The sequence below is a fragment of the Geotrypetes seraphini genome, chromosome 9 (assembly GCF_902459505.1).
Source record: "Geotrypetes seraphini chromosome 9, aGeoSer1.1, whole genome shotgun sequence".
Taxonomy (NCBI): domain Eukaryota; kingdom Metazoa; phylum Chordata; class Amphibia; order Gymnophiona; family Dermophiidae; genus Geotrypetes; species Geotrypetes seraphini.
The window spans coordinates 146,208,576-146,233,115 of NC_047092.1; the positions used below are offsets into that span (position 1 = coordinate 146,208,576).

The window sequence follows — 24,540 nt, forward strand, 5'->3', positions numbered from 1 at the left end:
TGTGCTACTTGAAGTAACAGAACAAAATAACAGTGCTAAAGAGAGAAAGTAACCATGGTGTAAGATAAAACGGTTTTCGGTCCACAGGTTCTACCTTTTTCTATGCACATGGAGAAAGAAAGTCTATGGATGACCATCCTGTACTACAGCCCTTTCTCAAAAAAGGGATACTAAAATAATCCCATTTTAATCTTTTTTTCATGAGGCCGGCATTAATCCCATTCTTCAACAACATAATTATAATGAAGACATAATTGTATTAGGATTTAAGATTATAAGGAGGTTTTTTTCTGACCTATGATTGATGTTACCCGATTCAATAGGAATGTATTGTTTAACTCGCTTCTGAAGGGAATCTGAGGTCTTTTTTCCTCCTTTTCATAAAGATTTTCATAGTCATAGTGATATTATTGATATTTTTATGATATTGATATTCTCCACTTTTGTTGTTGGTTTTTCAACTTGTGTGTGTGGTGGGTTTGTCTTTTTTTCAATTCCTACCTAGACATCCTATGCAAAATGGGGCTTCATAGCTTAGAGTAACGCGATTACTTATACAGACCTTCTATATTCTGCCACTAGTTTAAGTAGATCTTCAGTTGAGATCTTGTTGCTCTCTTGTCTGAATAAAGGAGAGAATCGAGAGTCTCGATCAATAGTTCCATGATTGTCCTTAAAAACTGGTCTGGGGAGAAATAAAGAGAATAAAAAAAGGACATGACATTCTCCTTGTTAGTGGTTGACACTACAATTGTCTATAGTCAACTTTTGTGGTAGATTTGATGCATATTTTTCTTAAAATTTAAAGAAAAGGGAAAGCCTCAAGGTATACACAAGAATATCACAAAAAAATAAATGAGTGAATTTTCAGCGGCAATAATTTAAACTCCTGTGTTGGAATGCAGGGGGGAATTTATAATGTGAGCTATCATTGTATGAGGGTCATTTCATAAATAATGCACACTATTTTTTTTTTTTTATTTACATGTTTTATTTTTTTTTCAAGTATTTCTTTACAATCCTTCAATATAGTCTCTCTGCTTTGCAATGACCAAGTCCCAACGTCCGGGAAGCTTCATTATTTCATCCAAGACACCGTTTTTGTTCAGTTACCGAATGGCTCGGGCACCGGCATTAGAAAGCTCTTCCAGAGATGCAAAACGATGTCCACGCATAGGTTGTTTCAACTTTGGAAAAAGGTCGAAGTCTGGTGGACTCATGTCTGGAGCATGAGGTAACACCTCCCAGTCATATTTGTGTAGTTTTTCAATGACGAGTGGAGAGCTCCATCTTCCCCACGGCCAAAAACATTTCAACGAGCTCAATCAAAAGTCAAACAAATGATGATATTTGCTTATGATCATGAAGGCATCATCATTACAGGCAAAGTTCCATGTGGAAGAAGTGTCACAGCAGTGTATTATCATGATTTTTTGCAAAAAATGTGCAGAAAAAAGCACAAAACCCAACCTCAGTTGCTCTTGGCTGAGCCACTCATTCTTCATGACAATGCTCGCCCGCACATAGGGAATGTCGTCATTGAAAAACTACACAAATACGGCTGGGAGGTGTTACCTCATGCTTCCTACAGTCCAGACATGAGTCCACCAGACTTCGACCTTTTTCCAAAGTTGAAACAACCTATGTGTGGACATCGTTTTGCATCTCTGGAAGAGCTTTCTTCCACCATTACCCGAGCCATTCGGCAACTGAACAAAAACGGTGTCTTGTCCCGGACGTTGGGACTTGGTCATTGCAAAGCAGGGAGACTATATTGAAGGATTGTAAAGAAATACTTGAAAAAAAATAAAATAAAACATGAAAATAAAAAAAATAAAAAAAGTGTGCATTATTTATGAAATGACCCCTGTAGTTTTATTTTATTTTTAACCACAACTCTTGCTATTTTACACAGGATCTCATTGTATAAATGGGACCTGTACTCCAACAGAATGACTTGTAAAATAACGCATCTTAACAGTAGCCCACATTGATAACTCCCCCCCCTTAAATTGTTATGCATATTTAGTGCCACTATACTTGTGCTGAGTGATACTAATACAGGGTGGGCCACGGAAAAGTAGCCTGCCTCTGGCGGTTGTTTGACAAGATGAACAAGCAAATGGATTGTTTTTATTCACTTACCCACAAGTTAGAACAGATGGTGAGAGAGTCTTCGAGTTGGTTTTCAGGGGCTAATTGCAATCCACTGCTGAACGTCAAGGATGACTTTAGACAGAGTTGGATTGTGCCATTTCCGAACCAGACTCTGAATACAACATTTAGCTGGTGGTTTTGTTCCTGGGTACTTATCGGTGAAGGCCTCTTATGTTTCCTTAATCAATCCGCTTTGCATATAGCCTTCCACAATCACTATTTGCTCTTCCAGGGAGAACACCATCTTTCTGGCATCGGTATTAGAGATGGGCTAATTTTCCGTGGCCCACCCTGTATATGTATTGTGCAAAACCATCACTGCCTCTATTCAGCAGTTCTAAACTAAACTTATAGCTTATCTAGATAGTGAATGAAAATCACCACTATGGTTCTGATTGTATAAGAGATGCCTAAAGTTAAGCGCCTAGATCAACACACCTAACCATTCTAGGCATCTAACTTACCCCCTCCCCCCCTTTTATAAAACTGTAGCGCAGTTTTTAGCACTGGCTGTGGCGGTAACAGCTCCAAGAAAGTAGGTGTGATTAGGTGTGATAGGGATGGATTTGTCTTAGGCACTGGTAGGCATCTACCTTAGGAACATTCATTTAGGCCAGTGGTTCCCAAACCTGTCCTGGGGGACCCCCAGCCAGTCAGGTTTTCAAGATATCCCTAATGAATATGCATAAGAGAGATTTGCATACCTGTCACTTCCATTATATGCAAATCTCTCTCATGCATATTCATTAGGGATATCTTGAAAACCTGACTGGCTGGGGGTCCCCCAGGACAGGTTTGGGAACCACTGATTTAGGCCAAGAAAACCCTGGCCTAAATTGCAGTGTGCCTAAGGCTGCTTAGGCGCCACTAGGCATGATTCTAGGCATGTGCTGAACAGTGCCTACAATTTAGATGCTGTTTATAGAATCAGGGCCCAGCTGCATAATTTTCACAGTACTATCCCTGCTTTGTCTTCTTTCTATCTTTTCACAGATACCCCCAGATTTTAAATATGGTGCCCAAATTTGCACGCCCAACTTTGGGTGCATTTCCAAGATGCGCATGCAAATAAATTGGATAACGAGCTCTGAACTATCAATAATTGTGTATTAACAACTAATTATTGATGTTTATTGGCACACATTTAAATTTGTGCATGCATCTGGATGCGCACTATTCTATAAGGCACAGCACTTAACTCCAATATTTTTGCTAATTATTATCCGTATTCCATCTAAAACAAAATGTTTTTCTTCTACCTTTGTTGTCTGGTTGCTTTATTTTTCCATCATGTTGGTTCTAGATTTTTTTTTATTTCCTGTCATCGGCTAATTCTTCTTCAATGTACATCGATTACCATATTTCTACCCTCTGTTATATCTATCCTCAAATCTATTTCCTTGCCACCCTCTCCTCCCCCTTCAGGGTTCTACCATTCTCAGTGTCTTTCTTCCTCTACCATGAGTATGTTTTGTTTATTTAGTTAATTTTCTATACTGTTCTCCCATGGGAGCTCAGAACAGTTTACATGAATTTATGCAGGTACTCAAGCATTTTTCTATCTATCTTGGTGGACTCACACTCTATCTAATGTACCAGGGGCAATGGGGGGATTAAGTGGCTTGCCCAAGGTCACAAGGAGCAGCATGGGTTTGAACCCACAACCTCAGGATGCTGAGGCTATAGATTTAACCACTGTACCACACTCTCCCCCTGTTGGGGACATTCTGAATCATGCTTAACTTAGGTTCCACCACGGTGCCCAAAAGTTAGGTGCGGGATCCATGCAAAACAATATTCTATATATGGTGCATGTTCTTTATAGAATAGTACTTAGCGCCAATTTTTTGTGGCACCCAAGTTTTGCCACTGTTTATTGAATTTCCTCCATAATGTAGAGCTAATTAGCAATAAAAAATAAATAAATTCACTCCTCCCTCCATATTAGCAGTTTCGGTATTTACAGATTCGGTTATTGACGTTTTTTGGGCCCAGAACCCCCCCAAGTGAATCGCTCCATCCCTGACCCCCCCAGACCTTACTGAGAGTGATCTTCCTACATGGGCAAGCAGGTGGAAAGATCGGGCAGCGATCAAAGTTACAGGAGGAGGGTTCTTCCCTCTGCACAGGTTGGACAGAGCCCAAACAGCATTTCTAGTCATCGTTAGTCTGTTGGACTACCGCTACCATTTATAGCACGCTTTTAGAAAAGACATCTACGAATCTAAAGCTACTCAGAGTTCCCAACACTTTAACAATGCCGATATACCCACCCCATTCACTAAGCTACCTCCGTGAAATGAACATTCTCGCACTAATCTCGTCACCCCTCTAATAATATTCTTACCCATGGGCCTTATCTGCTTGTCTAGTGGTGACTTGGGGCAGGAACGATCTTCCTACACTCCCCCGTGTAGACAGATCCTCCAAAATGGCTGCTGGGAGTTCCTGTTGTAGTCTCGAGAGACCAAGGGAACTTCCGGCAACCATTTTGGATGACGGATCTGCATGAGGCAGGAGTGTAGTTAGATCGCCCCTGCCCCGAGTCACCGCTATACCACCAGGTAAGGTCTGGGACCCGGGAGGGAGGTGGGGATGGGTCAGAGTCAGCCCAAACGTTATCGCAAATTTTCCATATTCGCGGGCTGGCTCTGCCCCTAACCCCCGTGAATAGAGAGGGAGGAGTGTAGCAGACTTCTATGCACACCAGTCACTGGTGAATGTATTAGTCAGCTTGAACATCAGACTGTAAAGGTCTCAGATAATCAAAATGTAGAGCTCAGTAGCTTATTAAACATAGAAATTCAGAATATGAGGACTGAGAAAGACTAAATGGTCCATCAAATCTATTTTCCCCTTCAGCTCCAATAATAGGAAATAAAGGTCAACAAGTTGTAGGTGATAACAATTCATTGGATCAACTTATTGTTCAGAAGCTTTCAAGACTTAACCTTTCTTCATCAGGCTAGTGAAGAAACAATATAGTTACTCTAGTACAAACTCATCTAGGCTTTAGGAAGGGGGTGGGAGACAGACAGAGGTCATGTGACTGTAACTATGCCTGATAATTGGTAAGAAAAGTTAATGCTTCTATTGAGTCTTTGGGCTCCTTTTACAAAGGTGCGCTAGCGCTTTTAGCGCGCGCTAGCCGCTACCGCCTCCTTTTAAACAGGCGGCAGTTTTTCGGCTTGCGCGCACTGCTGAAAACGCTAGCGCACCTTCGTAAAAGGAGCCCTTTGTGTTAGTTTCTCTATTACAGCATCACAAACCATATTTGAGAACTACGTATATTTATTTTTACTTCTGTGCAAAAAGGTCTTTTGTACACATTCTAGGCTTTAAGAAAAAAATTTTTAAAAAAAATCCCAAACAAAAAAACTATAATACTGTTTACAAGTTAGTCCAATGCAGATAAGAAATCAATTATTTTTACTGGGTGTTTACACATACCCTTACTGGGCAATGTTCAAAACTTTACAGGCAGGTGAAAAGTCTGTAGATGCTTTATCTTATGGCTTTTGAACTAATCTTCAGAGAGAAAGAATGTCCTATGAACTGTAGAGAATTGTGCCAGAGCAAAATGACAGTTATACAATGCAAAACTACTTGGGTCCGACTCCTTACTAGAGAACGACACAGGGACAAATTTTGTCCCCATCCCTGCAGAAACTCAATTTCCCTCTTCCATTCCAGCGACTTCTGTCGCTGTCCCTGTCCCATTCCTGTAAGCGCTGCCTTAACCGCACAAGCCTCGAACACTTGTGGTTTTAAAGTGTTTGAGGCTTGATGGAGCTTGCAGGAATGGGGCAGGGACAGGAAAAGAACTCGTGGGGATGGGAAAATAAGTTCCCACGGGGACAGGGAAAAATTTGATTCCATGTCATTCTTACTTCCTCTTCCCTAATTTCATCATTGGAATATCTCTAGGAAAATGCACGCATTGAGGTCATTTTATAGAGCACCTCCCACATATAAAACATGGGGGTGGTAGGCATCCAAATTTCATTCACATCTGTTAATTTCAGCAGGAATGTCCTAAAACCTGACTTGTTTGTAACCTGGAGGACTGAACTTGGACAAACCTGACTTATGGCATGGTACAGATGTGTGATTTTTTTTTGAAAGGTGTATTGATATTTAAGTGACAGTGGACATATTTAATCTGATCCCAGAGATTTACTCAGTTGTAAAACATTGGATTCTAAGACATTGTGATTGTTCATCGCATATCAGTAGACCAGTGGTTCCCAAAACTTGTCCGTGGGGAACCTCAGCCAGTCAGGTTTTCAGGATTCCCACAAAGAATATTTACATAAGAGTTGCATGTGCATGCAATGGAGGCAATGCATGCAAATCTATTTATTGTGGACATCCTGAAAACCTGATTGGATGGGGTTCCCCTAGACCAGTGTATCACAAACTGTGTGCCACCCGAGATTCCAGGTGTGCCGTGAGATGCTGGGGAGGAGAAGAGGTACCGGTGCCAGCTGACTGCCTACAGGACGTGCCTCTCATGGCAAGAGGCACATCCTGTAGGCCAGGTAGGTAGGGAACTCCGGTCCTCGAGAGCCGTATTCCAGTTGGGTTTTCAGGATTTCCCCAATAAATATGCATATTCATTGGGGAAATCCTGAAAACCCGACTGGAATATGGCTCTCGAGGACCGGAGTTCCCTACCCCTGCTGTAGGCAGTCAGCTGGCACCAGTTCCTCCCCGGCGCCTCTCCACACCTCTTCCCTTCCAGCACCCCCCCCCTTTGATGGCTCAGGGCCCCGTCTGAGGGGCTCGTGCATGCGTGGACATCAACGTGATGATGTCATGCATGAGTATGATGTATTGCTTCAATACCATGCACTTCTGGATGCCCTTGAGCCATGTCCACCAGTTTAGTGTGCCACGGCATCACAAAGTTTGTGAGACACTGCCCTACTTAACGGTATTGTGGTATATAAACTGTTATTATTATTATTAGACAGTTTGGGGAATCACTGCAGTAGATGATAAAGGTATGTTTTCCTGTCTTTCTTTGAATCAGGACATGCAATCAGAAACAGTAATGAACAAGTGAATGAACAATATTCTCACCTCACTGACCAAGCAAATGGCATCCGATATTTCCCCAGTTTACTGCAGAACTGCTTGGTTAGCTTCAGCATTTTCTGAGCTGACTACAGAAGGGAAAACATTGCTCCATTAGTGATGCTGATGCCCTGTGGTCACTTCTCCCTTTTCTCTTGAGACATCTATTACTTTAGGCCTTTATTTCAATAAAAGAGTTTCATTATACACAGGCCTCAACTATCAGTATGTTGCCTTCCGGCCTCAGTGTTCCCTTTCTCTGAGGCAGATGTACAAAAATACAGAATCTTTTCAAAAAGGGATTCATCATGTTAAACCGTGCAGATACTCAATACAGAACCATTGGGCAAATGGATGGTTAATGTACAACCAATTTTTAATACCAAATATTGTTATACCTGATTGCAATTAATTGCTACATCACAATACCATACTTAGCATATAGTGTATATAGCTCACTCATTCACTATTCGAAAGGACTCTCGCTCGACACCTTTCACACACTCAGTTTCTTCTAAATAGTCATCTTCTGATGAAACGCCAGCAGCCTCTGCTATCTCATTTAGGACCATTTGGCAATCTTTCATCACACTTTGGTGAACTTCATCAACCATTTGGTCGGCTTTTGCTGTTTTTGGACTTCTGGTGCATTCATCATCAGCAACGCCTGTCCATCGAAAATGAAGGAGAGACCTCACCATTCACTGCGTCTAACTCAGATTTAATTTTGGTAGGTGATTTTCCCTTCAAATGAAGTGAATTTTATCACCTGCCAAGCCGGTGATGTTATCAAGAGTAAGAGAAAAGATGGTTTCTTTCTCTTGAAGAAATCCCAGAATGGGAAGATTTACTCCATAATCTGAGGCTTGTCCCTACACATATAAAACCTTCATTCTAAATTAAATTATCTATTAATTATTTAATGATTACAGTTGATAGTCTACTATCCTTTTTGATTTTTTTAATGACACTTTAAAAGGCTGACATGACAAAACTGGACCGTAGGGTGACTTGAAAATCTAGCTGTAGACGTTTGTCAACGCCATCTGTCTGATGGCTATAGAACTGTGATGCTAATCTTACTCTCTCTTGTTCAGGCCAGAAACTTTTCAATTGATCCTCATACCTCTGTCTACCTACAAAATAAGCTCATTATTCACCCCTCAAACTGTTGACTAAAAATGTATTATTGATAATCAGGCATTTATCCCAATTGAAATGGAAATTTGTTGCAACAACATAGAACATTCTAATATATTTGTTATTATTGTAGTACCTTTGTGGAGTCTGAATTCTTAATGTATGGTTCAGCATTGCCAGCGATGCTTCCCATAAGAACCTTTTCTATCCTTGCAACCAAAACAATCTCTGAATGGGGGTTAGTGATGGAAAAGATGGCCTGTAGAAAAAGAACAGTCCATGAAAGCTTGTGATTAAAACAAAGAAAATAGACTGTCCCCCTATTTTACTAAGGTGTTCTATGCGTTTAGCATGCACTAAATATATGCACGCACAAACCGCTAACGCGTCCATAGACTAACATGCATGCATTAGTGTCTAGCGCGTGGTTAGCGTGTGTTAAAACGCTTAGCACACCTTTGTTAAAGGAGTCCTGTATATAAAGCAGATATACAAATACATTTGAGAAGTCAATTTAGAAGTCTTGGGTGGCTTTTATGTGTACAATTCAAACTATTTACACAAGCAAATGGCAACACACACACACACCCCTATATATATATATATATATATATATAACAGCAGCTCCTGATTGGTGAGGCTCGACTTTAGTGCAGGAAGAAGCGGTCGGAGCATACTGCGAGTGATTTCCTTCACTCGCCGGTGCTCCGGCTGCCCTCTCCTGCCTATATATATATATATATATATATATATATATATATATATAGCTATTTTAGATAGCTGCTATTTGTACAGGCAAATCTGCAGTGCACACATTTATCAAACGTGGTGTGCATTTCCAATTTTGCTAAATAAAAACATCTGCAGTGGAGGAGTAGCCTAGTGCAGTGGTTCCCAACCCTGTCCTGGAGGACCCCTAGGCCAGTCGGGTTTTCAGAATAGCCCTAATGAATATGCATGAGAGCGATCTGCATATAAAGGAGGTGCCAGGCATGCAGATCTGCTTCATGCATATTCATTAGGGCTATCCTGAAAATCCGACTGGCCTGGGGGTCCTCCAGGACAGGGTTGGGAACCACTGGCCTAGTGGACAGAGCACTGGCTGACAACTAGGGAAGCCTGCTTCAAATCCTACTATTGATCCTTGTGGTCTTGAGTAGGGAATGGCAAAGGGATAAAGTTTCCTTTCCCACTCCGTCCCCACATGCTTTGACCCCATCCACCCCTCATCTCTGTAAACTCAAACTCAACCGCATTAGTTCCATCACTTTTGATGAAAGACAATTGCTCTCATTCTCTAATCTTGAGCAAGACACTTAACCCCTTATTGTCTCAGGTACAAACTTAGGGTACAATTCTATAATTGGAAGCCATGTGTTAGGTGGTATGATGGGGAACGCTGAGTGTCCGTACTGCAATGACATCTGTACACACGGTACCATAACTATAATGCGCAGGACTTTGGTGCGCTGACAATCCCGTGGTGACATTTACGCAAGACAAATGTGTGCCGCTTCTTCCAGTGCCGTTTGCGCTCTGAGGGATGTGTGTGTGGGGGGAGGTAACCCCCCGACTACACTTAGAAGTGCTCGTGCTCCCGTTGGGTGAGGGTTGGGGGGAAACCCCCAGTACACTAAAAACTCCCATTCTCCTTCCTTTTTTCGGTCTTTGGGAGTTTTCAATGTAGTGGGAGGGGGGTTCCCCCATGGGAGTGTGAACACTTCTAAGTATAGTGGGGGGGTTACCTCCACCCCCTCAGAGCGCAAATGGGAATGGCAGAAGCGGCAGTGCACATTTGTCCTGCGTGCAAATGTTACCGCGGGATTGTCGGCGCGCCAAAGTCCTGTGCGCTTTTGATGGATTACCGTGCACACAGATGCTGTTATAAAATACTGGTTTAAGCCCATTGTTAGGAACACTCGCTTATGACAGGTCATTGGCACTTCTAAGCTAAGCAGTAGTTCTCCACTTACAATCCTGCCAGTAGGGGTGCTGTTTCATTTTCACATTTTCAATAGTGAGGGACAGGCAAGCTGTGCAGGACTACAGGGGTCTTGCCTGTTCTTAGTGATTGAAAACACAATATTGAAGCACCAGTGAAACATCTGAAATATATGCAAACTTTGACAGCCAGTCTAAGCCATGCCCAAAAAATGACACCTTCCCAACTGAGTGCTATAAATCTAAACAAGTAAATAGTGGCTTTCTATCATTTCTATTTACCCATGTAGGGAATTTATACATGTAAATGACATATTAACAAGTGAAAAGGTCACAAAATCCTTCTAAAATGATCCACAATATGATATATAGTAGACAAGCGAACAATGGAAGGGGCATATTCAGTCTTCTCAAAATATCCAAGTTGTTTGAATCATGTTTTTCACTAAATATATGAGTATTTCTAGACATTGGATTTGACAAATGAGTTTTGTTCATAAATTTTTTTGAAATGTTGAATTTGTAAGAACTGACCGTTTCATCTTGAATTTAGGTACGACTCAAAGCCTAGTTTGTAATGAAAATATCCAAAATGATTTCTAAACCTGTTTGGGGTACCGCAGCCATTTCTCTGGGAATCCTTTGATCTGTGGTTCTTCTGATTGCTTTCTAAGAACTGGTGAGCTAGTTCCATTTTCCATTGATGGAAACACTCCTGAAATCATCTTTCTAACAAGAGGGTGGTTCAGATCGACATGAAAATCAGCAGATATTTTCCTACTATCTCTAATATCAAACAGAGCCAAGCTCAGAAAGAATGGTTCGATCTGGAGAGGAAAAAACAGATACACTCTTGTTTATTAAAGTCATAAAAAGATTGAAAACATTAGCCTGAAAATTCACTCAGGTATGCATCTTTCTGTAGTGCAGTATATAGCTTACTATGATACAACATTCTGACCAGGGCAAATGGACAAATCAGCCGCATCACAGTGCAGTATTTATTTCTGAAAGAAAAAAAAAATGTTCTCCAGACTTACATTTGTTACAGGGTTGATTTCATTCTCAGTAACACAAGCCTGAAGGTTCAGGGTAAGCGATTTACACGTTATCATAATCTGTTTTGCAATCTTTTCCTGAAATGGCTTTATCAATGAATCGCTCATTGAGAAATTTGTTTTCTGAGACTTTATTGCCTGCAATAGATAAGTTGTAGAGATTAAACGTATAATATTGCAAGGAAAATGATTTCTGAAAAGATTGTAAAAACCTTTCTGTTAATGAAGTACTTATTTACATTTCTTGCATAACTGTTTTCTCTGGCTGTCCTGGTCTTTTTATGGTTTTTTTTTCTCCTGGATCTGATAGTTAAAAAGATTTATGTGATCAGCACCGACACTGACTATATAAGTTTTTTTAAACATAACTTAGACACTTGCATACACTCATCTTCACTCCACTCACTTCCTATCATATCCATTATCACCCAATACAATTCATGGTGGCAAGAACATGACCGCAGCTTTATTAACCTTTTTGAAACAAACATACATGTCAATACATCAAAGTTACATCACTTAACATATCATAAAGAATGTCATATCACTTGTCATTCCCCAGCTAGATGGTGTCGAACTAGCTGTTAGAGCCATCTACTCCCTGCAGGCCTTTGGTATTGCAGAGCCTGAAAACCCAAATCGCTCAAGGCGGTAAGGCACTCAAGCAAACCATAGCCTTTCATCATCAAATTGACTGCTCCTCAAACCTCAAACGCACTCCCATTTCTGCCAAAGCTGCGACTGAATCGCAAAGGCTCACCCAACCCACTGTCTACCACCCTAGAAACAAGAAGGGATGGGTGGGACCTTTTTTCTCACCTGTTCCCAAGCACCCTTCCTCTCACCACCTTCCTGCACAAACAAAAACCTACCAAAATTCCCCACCCCAACACTCCTTTCCAACTCCTCCCTTTTCTCCCTTAACCATCAATCCACATTCTTCTCAGCTCTCCCCAACCTAAATCTCACCTCCCCCCTTTAACCTTCTCCCACCCAGCCTCCAGTACCTATGCCAAACCCACTCATGTATGCTCAGCCAAGTTAATGTGCCCATGGTCGAGCTCATGAACATTTATTGTCTCTATTCTATGCATAATTTTATATATAGGCTATGTCATTGAAGGTTCTATGCATAAAACCTTTGTGTAGTCTGGGACATGGGACATGGTAGTTTAGAACAGGTCAAAGGTTGACAATAACATTATATGTAAATGGCGTAATTCTAAACTATGTTCCTATAAACCGGCATGCAGAGGGGGCCTGATAGATGCATATTCTATAAAGGGAAATAGGTACCAAGTTTCCTTTACAGAATACTAGCATAATTAGGTATATGCAGACATATATGCTTAGATGTGAGCGTTTAATTAGTCATAGAGCTGGCATATCTGTGTACACTTAAATGCCAATGATATGCACATAACTTGTACTATTCTAAATTATATGCATAAATGAGTGCCCCACCCATGCTCCTCCAAGAATCCAACCATGTGGACAATCACCATATGCAAATTACATATATAGGCAAATATACATTGTCCCCCAGATTCTATGTATAGTGCCCAAATTTGGGTATGCTGGTAGAAAGCCAATTTATTGATGTTAATTGGCACCGATTAAAATTTGCACGTGCATCTTGCTGTGCACTATTTTATAAGGCAGGCGGAAGATCACACTGGCGATCAATCAATAAATCATACAGTAGTAAAAAACTAATCCACACCTAGCAAAGATATTAAAATAAGAATATAGAGCTATCTAAGGGCTCCTTTTACGAAGCCACGGTAGCGGTTTAATGCACGTAATAGCGCGCGCTAAACCGCCGGCCACGCTAGCTTCTACCGCCTCCTCTTGAGCAGGTGGTAGTTTTTCGGCTAGCGGGGGGGGGGGGGGGGGTAGCACGTGATTAAACGTCACGCGCGTTAAAGCAGCTACCGTGGCTTTGTAAAAGGAGTCCTAAGTGTCCATATCCTCTATAGTTAAAAACTTATGAAATAAAAATATTTAACATTTTACAAAATAGAAGATAACTTTTCTGGATCTAATTTCCTGCGATAACTGGTTCCACCATTTAGTCGCTTGAAATGTGAAACTAGCAGAGTGCATAGTTTTATAAGTCACTTTGCTACAGTTAAGATAATGAAGAATTTAAAATCTTGAATAGATTCTAGCATTCCTCTCAGGTAAATCAATCAATCCCTGCATATAACTAGGGGGTTAGACCATATAATAAATATAATATAACATTCATATCTACTGTAAATGATGGCGATCCACTTATGGAGGAACATTTTCAATAGGATGTCCAAGTCTGAATTTGGACATTTGGGAAAGACGCCCAGAAATCTAGTACAGAAAATGTCAATTTTAAAAACAGCAAGGCATCTAACTTTTTTTTAATGATCTATCTAGACATTTTGAACCTTAGTACGTCTATCTTTATTTATTTATAACTTTTCATTATTACATACCAAGTAAAACACTTGTACAGAAAGTGGGCTAGTCTAAACTTCATACAGCTTCATAAAGTGTAAATCATATTACACCTTAACACAGTTTTATAACAAGAAAAAAACAAACAAGAAAATAATTTTTTGACTAACTCGCTCAAGTCCTCTACCTATGATTCCAAGATTACACATAGGCGAGAAAGAAAAAAAAAAAGAAAATACAACAATATAGTAAGATAAACTACAGGTAGTGCTAAGGTAGGAGCGGCTTAATTAACTATTGAGCACTTGATTTTCCTTCATCTAGTCGGGACAAGGCCAAAAAAGCACTTAATTGTTGAGGTTCAAAGAAAACATATTTAACTGAGCGGTGGCAAATAATACACTTGCAAGGATGCCTCAAATAGAATGTTGCCACCCCCCCCCACCCAGTGAAATGACCCCACATCTATCTTTTTTTTAACCATTTTAAAGTACAAAGATGTTCAAATGAAGCTATTGGAACATTCAAGCAGATAGCATTCTTAGCAAACTGGCCACAAACAGTCAAGCATAGCTGAGCACAGCAGAGCAGATCAGAGGGCCACTCTAGGGGGTACTGCAGTGAATATCACATTAGAAAGTCCCAGGTACACATGTCACTATAACCTGCTTATTTTGCTTGGTGAGCCCTCCAAAATCTACCCAAAACTTGCTGGGCCCACCTGTACAATAATAGCCTTTATGCCTGCAGGTGTCATAACAGGCCTATTTCAATCTTTACCATTTCTACAATAATCTTTTTAAAAAAGAAAAGAAGCACTATTTTACTAAACACACAGAAAAATCAATTAATCCTTCAAAAGACCTATATTTCCTTTATCACTCAGTTACAGATCACCCAAAGATAATCTTGAACCTTCAGCAAATGAAGGTTTTAGCTGATTGTTTCATGTCTAAGATTGAACAACTCCGCTCTGGCTGTATGAGCCCTCAAACTCCAGTTCCCAAGAAGACAATAGCTCTAACTCAGCTATCAACTTTAGACCCAGCACCTCTCAAGGGAATCCCAAACTGGCATACATTTCAAACTCAGACTACCTCTAGTCTAAGATCTTATCATCCATCTTACACAACATGTTATCTTGACCTTATTCCATTTTCCTGGTTAAAAAACCCAGCTACATAATGGAATGTTACCCTTTATTCTTGAAATGGTTAATCTTAGTCTACTAACAACAACATTCCACCTCAATGGAAACAATTTATTTTGATTCCAAAATTGAAAACACCTACATTAAAGACCTATTTCTAATTTAAATTGTTTGGCAAAAAAAATCACAGTTCATTGAATAAACACTTGCATTACATCCAAGGCAATCAGGCTTTCACACACACCATAGTACAGAGATAATTATTGCTTCTGTTCTTAGTGATCATTTGGAAAATAATTGTATTATCTTAGCCATTTTGCTTGATCTTTCTGCTACCTTTGACTTGGTTAATCATTCCCTTCTCTTAACTTGCCTCTCAGCACTCTGCGTCTCAGAAGAAGTCCTTGCTTTGTTTTCATCATACCTTGAAAATAGGTCATTCAGAGTTCTAACTCACTTATCAAGTCAACCATCAGTAATATAAAGGCTCCCATGTGGAGTTCCTCAGGCATCTATACTTTCTCCAATACTGTTTAATCTTTTTCTAAGCGCTCTGGCATTGCTTATACAAGAAACAGCCTTAGTAACCTTCCACATGAATGCCAATGACATCCTCCTCCTCCATTATTCTACTAACCTCATTAATCCAAATTTTCAGCCTCTCCATGATTGCTTGGAAAAAATCTCCACTTGACTTTTCAATCATAATCTTTTTTGTTTGTTTTAGTTTTATTTATTTCTCTCCCACCCTTATCCAGGGCGAGTTACATATGAACATACAAAATACAAAATGAACATGAACATACATTAACATTCATCGTACAAATCAATACAGTACAAAAACACACTGTACCAATGTCATACTTACATATAAAATCAAATTGCATATTACATATACATCACATCAATGACGAATATCATTTAAGACAAAAACTGGAGAAACCTTAATATACATCAAGATATAAAATTACATAAGGCATACAAAATGCCTCGATGGCAGACATCATTATGCCAGATAAAACAAACCAGACCATCGAACACCTCCTTGCCCTTAATCCAGAGAAAGCTACAGTATGCTGGCTTGCAGATCACCTATCAGATTCTAAGGAAGATGTCTTTTTATTTAACTCAAAGATTTCACCAGGTAAATAATTTACCACCACCCTTTTACGAAAGCCGCATTAGGCTGTTTTATCATTGACTGTGGCGGTATTAATTCCAATGCTCACAGAATTCCTATGAGCATCAGCGCTAATATCGCTGCAGTCGGTGATAAAAAAGCTAAATACAGCTTTGCAAAAGGAGCCCTCAGTATTTAGGCATCATTCTCAATTCTGAATTATCCTTTGGCCCACAAATTTCAGCTCTGAGTAAATCATGATTCTATACCTTGTGGACAATTATGTTCAGTGAGACATCTTTTTGATTTTCAAACTTTTGCAACCTTAGTCATCTCCCTCTTCACAGCCAGATTAGATTATTGTAACATAATCCATAGTGGTATTTCCAAAGGACTTATCAAAAAACTTCAAAAATTACAAAACGATGCAATTAGATTCTTATGTAGGGTTAACAGATTCACTCATATAACACCTTTACTAAAAAAAAAAGTACCATTGGCTCCCTAGAAGAACAAATTAAATTAAAGATTCTCTTTCTCACTTTTGAAGCTCTTTGATTTGAACTATCAGAATATCTCCATTGACTGTTTCTTGTACTCTTCTCATGACCTCTGTTCAATAATCGACCATAGATTAGTATTACCAATCCCTCATCTTGCTCGCATGGAATCCACAAGACATTCTGCCTTTTTCTTCACTTCTCCAGCTCTCTGGAATTCACTTCCACAATATATTTGAACTGAACCCCAACTTTAAAAAATTTAAATTCACTATTAAAATGTGGCTATTTAACCAGGCATTCCCTGAATGACGTGATAGTCTCTTGTTTTTTGTGTATTAGTTCAATCTGTATCTCCTTTATAGTTTGGAATGTATGTTTACTGTCCTATTATACAAATTGTAGTTTTTTTTCTTACTTTATGAGAGTTCTAGATTGTATACCGCCTTATTCCATTTGTTTACAGTTAAAGGCGGTATAGAAAGTAATAAATAATTAAATATAAGCAGGTTATAGTGACATGTGTACCTAGGACTTTTTATGTGACACTCACTGCAGTACCCCTCAGCTGTCTGTGTGGCCATCTGAAGATGTAACACAAGCTGGAAGGTACTGTTTTTTTTTCACATCTGTGGGTGGTGGGAGGGGATCGGTGACCTCCAGTAGTCATCTGGTCAGTTTAGGCACCTCTTTGACCCTTATTCATTTTTAAAGCAAGTCTAGCCCCAAACATCTAAATGGTGCCCTGGCTGTTTTGTTAAAATATTGATTATCCTTGCTGAATAACCAGGTCCTAAATCCACCCAAAACATGCATAACACCCCCCCCCCTTAAGATTTAGATGCACTAGAGACAAAATGACCAGAAAGACATCTAGAAAGTCAGTTCTAAAAATGGCCGCTTGGACGTTTTGACTAGTAAGACATTCAAGTGCCCATTTATGATGTCTGTTAGATATATATCTTTTATGAAAATAAGCCCCATAATTTATAGCACTCTATAAGTTAAGCATGTGTGAGCCCCAATTGTGCTCCATCCCCCTATGAAATATGTGTTATGTAAGATATGCACATATTTTCAGAATAGCAGTTTGGCAGAATGAATATACATATATCCCTATATGCTGATATTTCTAATCATTTACATGTGTAATTAGCACATAAATGTTGGCACCTTATTTACCACCACCCCCCTTTTTTACAAAACCATAGTGCAGTTTTTAGTGCCACTGCCAACCATGGCTAGCGCTAAAAACCGCGCTATAGTTTTATTTAAAAAAAAAAAAAAAGGGGGGGTTAGAGAATTAACCTTTTCTGGGTAATTTTACAAGGAGATGGTTAATGTAAGCCTAGTTTGAAATTTCTATTTTAAGTCAATTTATAAAAGACAAACAGGTGACTACTTATCTTTATAATATGCTAACATGCGTGGCATAAATCATACCTATAATTTTTAAGAATGTATGTTGATTAGTGTTTTTTCAATCATCTACATCAGTGTTCTTCAACCTTTTTGCACCCGTGGACCGGCAGAAATAAAATAATTAGTTTGTGGACCGGCAAACTACTAGGACTAAAATTTAAAAACCCCGTTTACGCCCCATCTCCGCGAGCTCGGTCCCCGCAAACCATCTGATCCCATCTGCACAAGCCGCAATTATGATTTTATATTGAACGTATTTTATTAAAGTATAAAAAGAAACAATATTCTGAACAATTGTGATTTTATAAATACAAATATACAGAGCACGGACCAACAAAACCCCTGTCTCCCCTCCCCTTCACATATATCCCCTCTACTATCAAGAAAACTGAACAAGCCAAATTATTACAGAATGCTACATAGAAATATCATGCTAACAGAATACTGTAGTCCCCAGTTATGTCTCTAGCAGGATATATAATTCAAATCTGATATATTCTGATGACAAAATAGAAATAAAATTATTTTTTTCTACCTTTTGTTTTCTCTGGTTTCTGCTTTCATCTTCTTTTCACTCTTTTCCTTCCACCATCTGCCCGTTCCATCCAATGTCTGCCCTCTCCCCCTTCCATATGTATCTGACTTTTTTCTATGCCCCTCTTCCTTGTCCATCCTCCTCTCTTCTTTTTACATCATTCATTCCAGCTTCACTGCCTTCTTCATTTTTATCTCTCCTACACCAGATCTAGCATCTTTATCCCTCTCTCATTTCTCTGCTGACCCCCTTTCCAGCATCAATGTCTCTCTACTTTCTCATTCCTCTCTCTCCCCTTTCTCTCATCTGATCTCTCCATTCCACCCTGACCCCCTTCCCCCCCTGTAATCTCCCTGCCAGCTGTTTCCTTCCTTTTTTCTTTCTCCCTACCCTTCTTCCTTTTTTTCTTTCTCCCTTCCCTCCTCCCTCTATCCAACATTAATTCTCTTCCCATCCCTTTCCCTCCTCCCCTCCCAGCAGCATCTCTCCTTCTTCTCCCTTCCCTCCTCCCTCTATCCAACAGTAACTCTCTTCCCATCCCTTTCCCTCCTCCCCTCCCAGCAGCATCTCTCCTTCTTCTCCCTTCCCTCCTCCCTCTATCCAACAGTAACTCTCTTCCCATCCCTTTCCCTCCTCCCCTCCCAGCAGCATCTCTCCTTCTAACTCCCTTCCCTCCTCCCTCTATCCAACAGTAACTCTCTTCCAATCCCTTTCCCTCCTCCCCTCCCAGCAGCATCTCTCCTTCTTCTCCCTTCCCTCCTCCCTCTATCCAACATTAACTTTCTTCCCATCCCTTTCCCTCCTCCCCTCCCAGCAGCATCTCTCCTTCTTCTCCCTTCCCTCCTTCCTCTATCCAACATTAACTTTCTTCCCATCCCTTTCCCTCCTCCCCTCCCAGCAGCATCTCTCCTTCTTCTCCCTTCCCTCCTCCCTCTATCCAACATTAACTCTCTTCCCATCCCTTTCCCTCCTCCCCTCCCAGCAGCATCTCTCCTTCTAACTTCCTTCAAGTCCAGTAACAGCTCTCCCTTTTCCAGCACCTACCCAGCCTCCTACAGTGGCTTCCTCCCGTTCCAGCAGCTCTCGGTACTTGCCTGCAGGAAGTTGCCGGTAAATCACTGCCCTGGCAAATAGGAGAGCTGGTGGGAGGGGAGGAAGTCACTATGAAGGCTCCCCAGGATCTTGTTCTGACACGCTGACCATCTCCCTCCACCTGCACCTGAATCTGAAGCTCTCTCCGGTCTAATCGCAACTTCCCCGTGGCCCTCTTCAGCAACTCGGCAGGGGTGGCGATCAAGACACGCTGCCGACGTCGGGACCTTCACTCTCTGAGTCCCGCCTATTTTGTTTCAACTTCCTGTTTCCGGACAGGCGAGACTCACAGAGGGAAGGCCCCGACGTTGGCAGCCTATCTTGATCGCCTGAGGCTGGGAGGAACATTAGTCAGCAGGAACCGCAGTCAGGAGGAACCGCAGTCGGCAGGAAATTTAACTGCCGACTTGATCTCGCCGGCCCTGCGCGGACCGGCAGAAATTTTCTGCGGACCGGCACAGGTCCGCGGACCGGCGGTTGAAGAACTGTGATCTACATTATACGTGTGCTCCTTGTAAGGAAAGAGAGCTAGTTGATTTCCAATTAGAAAGAATGAGCTTAAGTGCTATAGAGAGAAGAATATCAAGGAGTTTAGTATGATTTTCACTTAGAACCATTCCTGGAGCATGTGACTTGAAACTATGTTTTGTATTGATTCATGCACTGATATACTGTGAGATGTTTCAGTTTTATATTCTCTTGTATTTTTCTTAATAAACTTTCATGGGAAAAAAATAAATTTAAATTTTGTGATGGATCCTCAGTTTGCACAACTCAATTGTCAGAACTAGCCTGTAATATCGAGTTACAAGCTGTACAAACCCAACCAGGTTATTAGAGCGTGAAACATCCCTGGACCCTAAGTGAAAATGTGAAACATAAGAGGTGCCATACTTTGACAGACCGATGGTCTCTCAAGCTCAGTATCCTGTTTTTAACAGTGCACCTAGATCCCAAGTAATAAAACAAATTTTATGCTGCTTATCCTAGGAATAAGCACAGGATTTCCTCAATCCATCACAATAATGGCCTATGGACTAGCCAAACCTTTTTTAAACCCCGCTAAGCTAACTGATTTTACCATATTCTCTGACAATGAATTCCAGAGTTTAATTACATGTTGGAATGCCCTTGACCTGCCCCTGACCCTCCCACAGCCATGCTCCCTTTTGGATTCATACCTAACCTGATATGTGCACCCTTAAAAGTTAGGCAGCTATAAAGTTGATAGAAATGCTCATGCCTAAATGTTGGAGATATGCAGTATTCTGTAAGTTACTGGTGTGAAATCCCCACCCAAGCCCCCATCAAGTTTTCAAATCTATGGGGTGAAGTTATCATCGTGGGCTACCATGAAGATGTGTTATTTTATCATTATCTCATGCTGTTTTAACACAGGCGCCATTTTATTTAAAAGACCTAGTTACTAGTAAGTGGAGTTAAGAGTACAATAATATACCTGAATGGTCGCCCACATTGATAACCCCCTCCCCAGATGCTATATGAGCTTTTGCATTTTTTTAATTTGAATGGATTCTGAAACGTCAAAATGAAATCCTTTTGTTACTTACAGATACATCAGGATCCAGTGAGAACAGATTCAGTCTTTCAGCATTTCTAATAGCTTTTGCCATTTCTTCTGTCTCAGTGATATACTGTTGAAGATATGTAATACGTGAGATGATTACACTAATTAAAAAAAAAAGTACCATATATTTATTTATTTAATTCATTTTCTATCTCATTTTCCCCAATGATCTCAGAACGGGTTCCAGGTTAAAACGCATAATATATAATTAAAATGGGTCACAATTTGTCACACTTATATTCAAATGTATTTATTGAGCACAACAATAGTAAGTAACAAGCAAAACAAACAAGCTCAGTATTTTAATTAACAAAATCTATACCTACAAATAACCCAACACAACCCACTCCCCAAAGTAAATAATCCCCCCTCCCTCCCAGGGTCCTCCTTCCATGTACATTTCAACCCAGAAAAATTTAGCCAGGTAACATAAATAAAAGAAAACAAAATAAAGAAATTAAACAATTTAGCAAGCGGCTTCGGGCCAGCGGAGTCATTGTTGTCCAGAAGGGTTCCCAAGTCCGTTGAAAAATCTGGCCTGAGAGAGTAGAAAAATCCAACACATCTCTCCTTTCCCACATCAAAAGGGTAATCATATGACATCTCCAAAAAGAATAATCAGGAGCTTTATCTTCAAGCCAATGAATCAAAATACATTTTAGGGCCACCACAACAGTCCATTTCAGAAAAGTAGAAGCACCCCTCAGTCTAGGAAAAAAATGAGGAACAGTCCCAAATAATAACAAAGGAGAGCGATGAATAGATATTTTTCAAATACGCTCCACAAAAATTTGTCATACTTATAATACAATGTAGTAATCCTAATTCGCCATATACAGAAGATCCAGTTCTAATATACATTTCTTTCTTATTTATTTTTTATACAGCAATAGGCAAGGGATTAGGTGAAGAGGTAAGTTTTTAATGCTTGTAGTACTGGAGAAGTCTTCCACGAATTCCATAGACAGCTAAGATCACCAACAAAGATATTCTTTTTTTTTAATTTTAAATATTTTATTACATTTCAAAAAATTTTAACAGTGCAATACACAGTTTAACAAGCAGACAATAAAGCATACAAAGCACATACAACAAAAGATATTCTTGATCATATAAATCCAGAGTTGTCCCTAGAAGGCAAAACTACCAGACAGAAAAAAAACCTATGTGATGAAGGCGAATTCACTAGAAAAGGAGATGCCACTCGGAATTGTCAGTGGTAAAAGGAAGCAGAGGAGACCAAAGGCCTATTGGCTGGATACCATCAAGAATGCACGGATGGGAAGAGGGACCTTGGGCTGATAGTGTCTGAAGATCTAAAGATGAAAAAACAGTGTGACAAGGTGGTGGCTGCTGCCAGAAGGATGCTGGGCTGTATAAAGAGAGGCGTAACCAGTAGAAGAAAGAAGATGTTGATGCCCCTGTACAGGTCATTGGTGAGGCCCCACTTGGAGTATTGTATACAGTTTTGGAGACCGTATCTGGTGAAGGACATAAGAAGACTTGAAGTGGTCCAGAGGAGGGTGATGAAAATGTTAGGAGGTTTGTGCCAAAAGATGTATGAGGAGAGACTGGAAGCCCTGAATATGTATACCCTAGAGGAAAGCAGGGACAGGGGAGATACGATTCAGATGTTCAAGTACTTGAAAGGTATTAACGTCAAAGAAAAATGGTAAAACCAGAGGGCATAATTTGAGGCTGACGGGTGGGAGACTCAAGAGCAATGTAAGGAAATTCTTCTTTATGAAGATGGTGGTGAATGCCTGGAATGCGCTCCCAAGAAAGGTGGTGGAGAGGAAAATGGTGACAGAGTTCAAAAAAGTGTGGAATGAACACAGAGGATCTAGAATAAGAAAATAATAGTAAATATTGAAGAACTAAGGCCGATACTGGGCAGACTTGCATGGTCTGTGTCTGTATATGGCCGTTTGGTTGAGGATGGGCTGGGGAGGGCTTCAATGGCTGGGATGGTGTAGATGGGCTGGAGTGAGCTTTGACGGAGATGTCAGTAGTTGGAACCTAAGCATAGTACCGGGCAGAGCTTTGGATTCTTTCCCAGAAATAGCTAAGAAGACAAAATTTTTTTAATTGAATCAGGTTGGGCAGACTGGATAGACCATTCAGATCTTTATCTGCCGTCATCTACTATGTTACTATATAATGACATGGGAATAAACATTAAGCAATTGAAAGAAACTTAGTGGCATAGGGTCATTCTAAACGGAAGTTTTTTGGAACCAATGATGTGGGTGGAGGTGGTTTGAGCTTTAAGCTCTGCCAAATTAGTCCTGAGGCTTTTTCTTCCGTTACACTTGACCTTCAGCTAACAAAGTGGAGTATTTTTGAATATTTTTGGCATACATTAACCAACTTTCACCATTTGGAAATTTATTAGTTATCTGGATAGTGCCATTGGAAGGGGCACTAATTGGGAGAGATCAGACCCAGGTAACGAGGGGGCTTGAAAGAGGGATCAGACAGGGGGGAATCAGAACCAGAATTGACAGACCCTTTATCAGGTCCTGGCTGAATATGGGTCAGGACATGGATAAGTGACAATGACTTGTGCCTGCCCAGACATTCAGTTCCAGCACCTGGGCATGGCCTACCATTAAATATCCAGGTAGAAATCAGCCTAAAGTGGTCAATATGATTTTAAATGCTGACAGATGTGGACTGAATATTGAGGTGATCATTTTTAAATTGCTTCCTATACCAATTTTTTTTTTTTTTTTTTTTTTTTTTAATCATAGAAAAGACTGATAATTATGTTGGTCTGTTATAATAGGTATTAGGTGTACAATGAAGATGTTTTTCTAGGCTGATATTGAATTCTCTATGGAAAAAGTACTTCTGCATGATGTACTATTACTCTAGGTTTGTCAAGAAGTTGAAGTACCAGTAGTGGTCACAAGGTGTCAGTGTACTAGAATAATTACGAGGGTGTGTTGAAAAGTTCTCACCTCAACCAAGAAGAGAATGATGAGGATATGGTTCAATGAATGACCTGAAACTATGTCAAAACATATAATTTTGTTTCTGCAGATTGGCACTTAACAAAATAAGATAACACTCTTTTCAGCTACAGTGGCAAAATAATGCTCAGAATTTAAGAAGTTGGTTGGCTGGGCTGAGAACTTTTCAACACCCCCTCATAGAGGCCACAAGATGACAGTATGATCATTTTTTATTTTAAGCTATGTTCCTTTCTATTCTCTGTCTGTCTTTCCAGGATATTTTTACAAATCAAGGCTTATGTTTTCTCTGTTGACAGGGTTCTCTGCTGGTGCTTAACTATAGTTTATAATCAGTGCTGAAAATGTAT

At 40.2% G+C, this 24,540-nt stretch overlaps 1 protein-coding gene across 8 annotated transcripts in view; it reads right to left on the bottom strand.

Moving 5' to 3' along the window:
• The window catches only part of DOCK10 (dedicator of cytokinesis 10), a 432,092-nt gene that overhangs the window by 151,642 nt on the left and 255,910 nt on the right, over positions 1 to 24,540 (bottom strand). For all 8 annotated transcript variants that reach the window (XM_033958682.1, XM_033958685.1, XM_033958678.1 and 5 more), the window contains 6 exons: positions 21,199 to 21,282; positions 11,358 to 11,513; positions 10,923 to 11,144; positions 8,513 to 8,635; positions 7,243 to 7,325; positions 563 to 685 (listed from right to left, as the gene is read on the bottom strand). In XM_033958682.1, the coding sequence (XP_033814573.1) occupies positions 563 to 685; positions 7,243 to 7,325; positions 8,513 to 8,635; positions 10,923 to 11,144; positions 11,358 to 11,513; positions 21,199 to 21,282 (791 nt within the window). The remainder of the gene's footprint in view (positions 1 to 562; positions 686 to 7,242; positions 7,326 to 8,512; positions 8,636 to 10,922; positions 11,145 to 11,357; positions 11,514 to 21,198; positions 21,283 to 24,540) is intronic.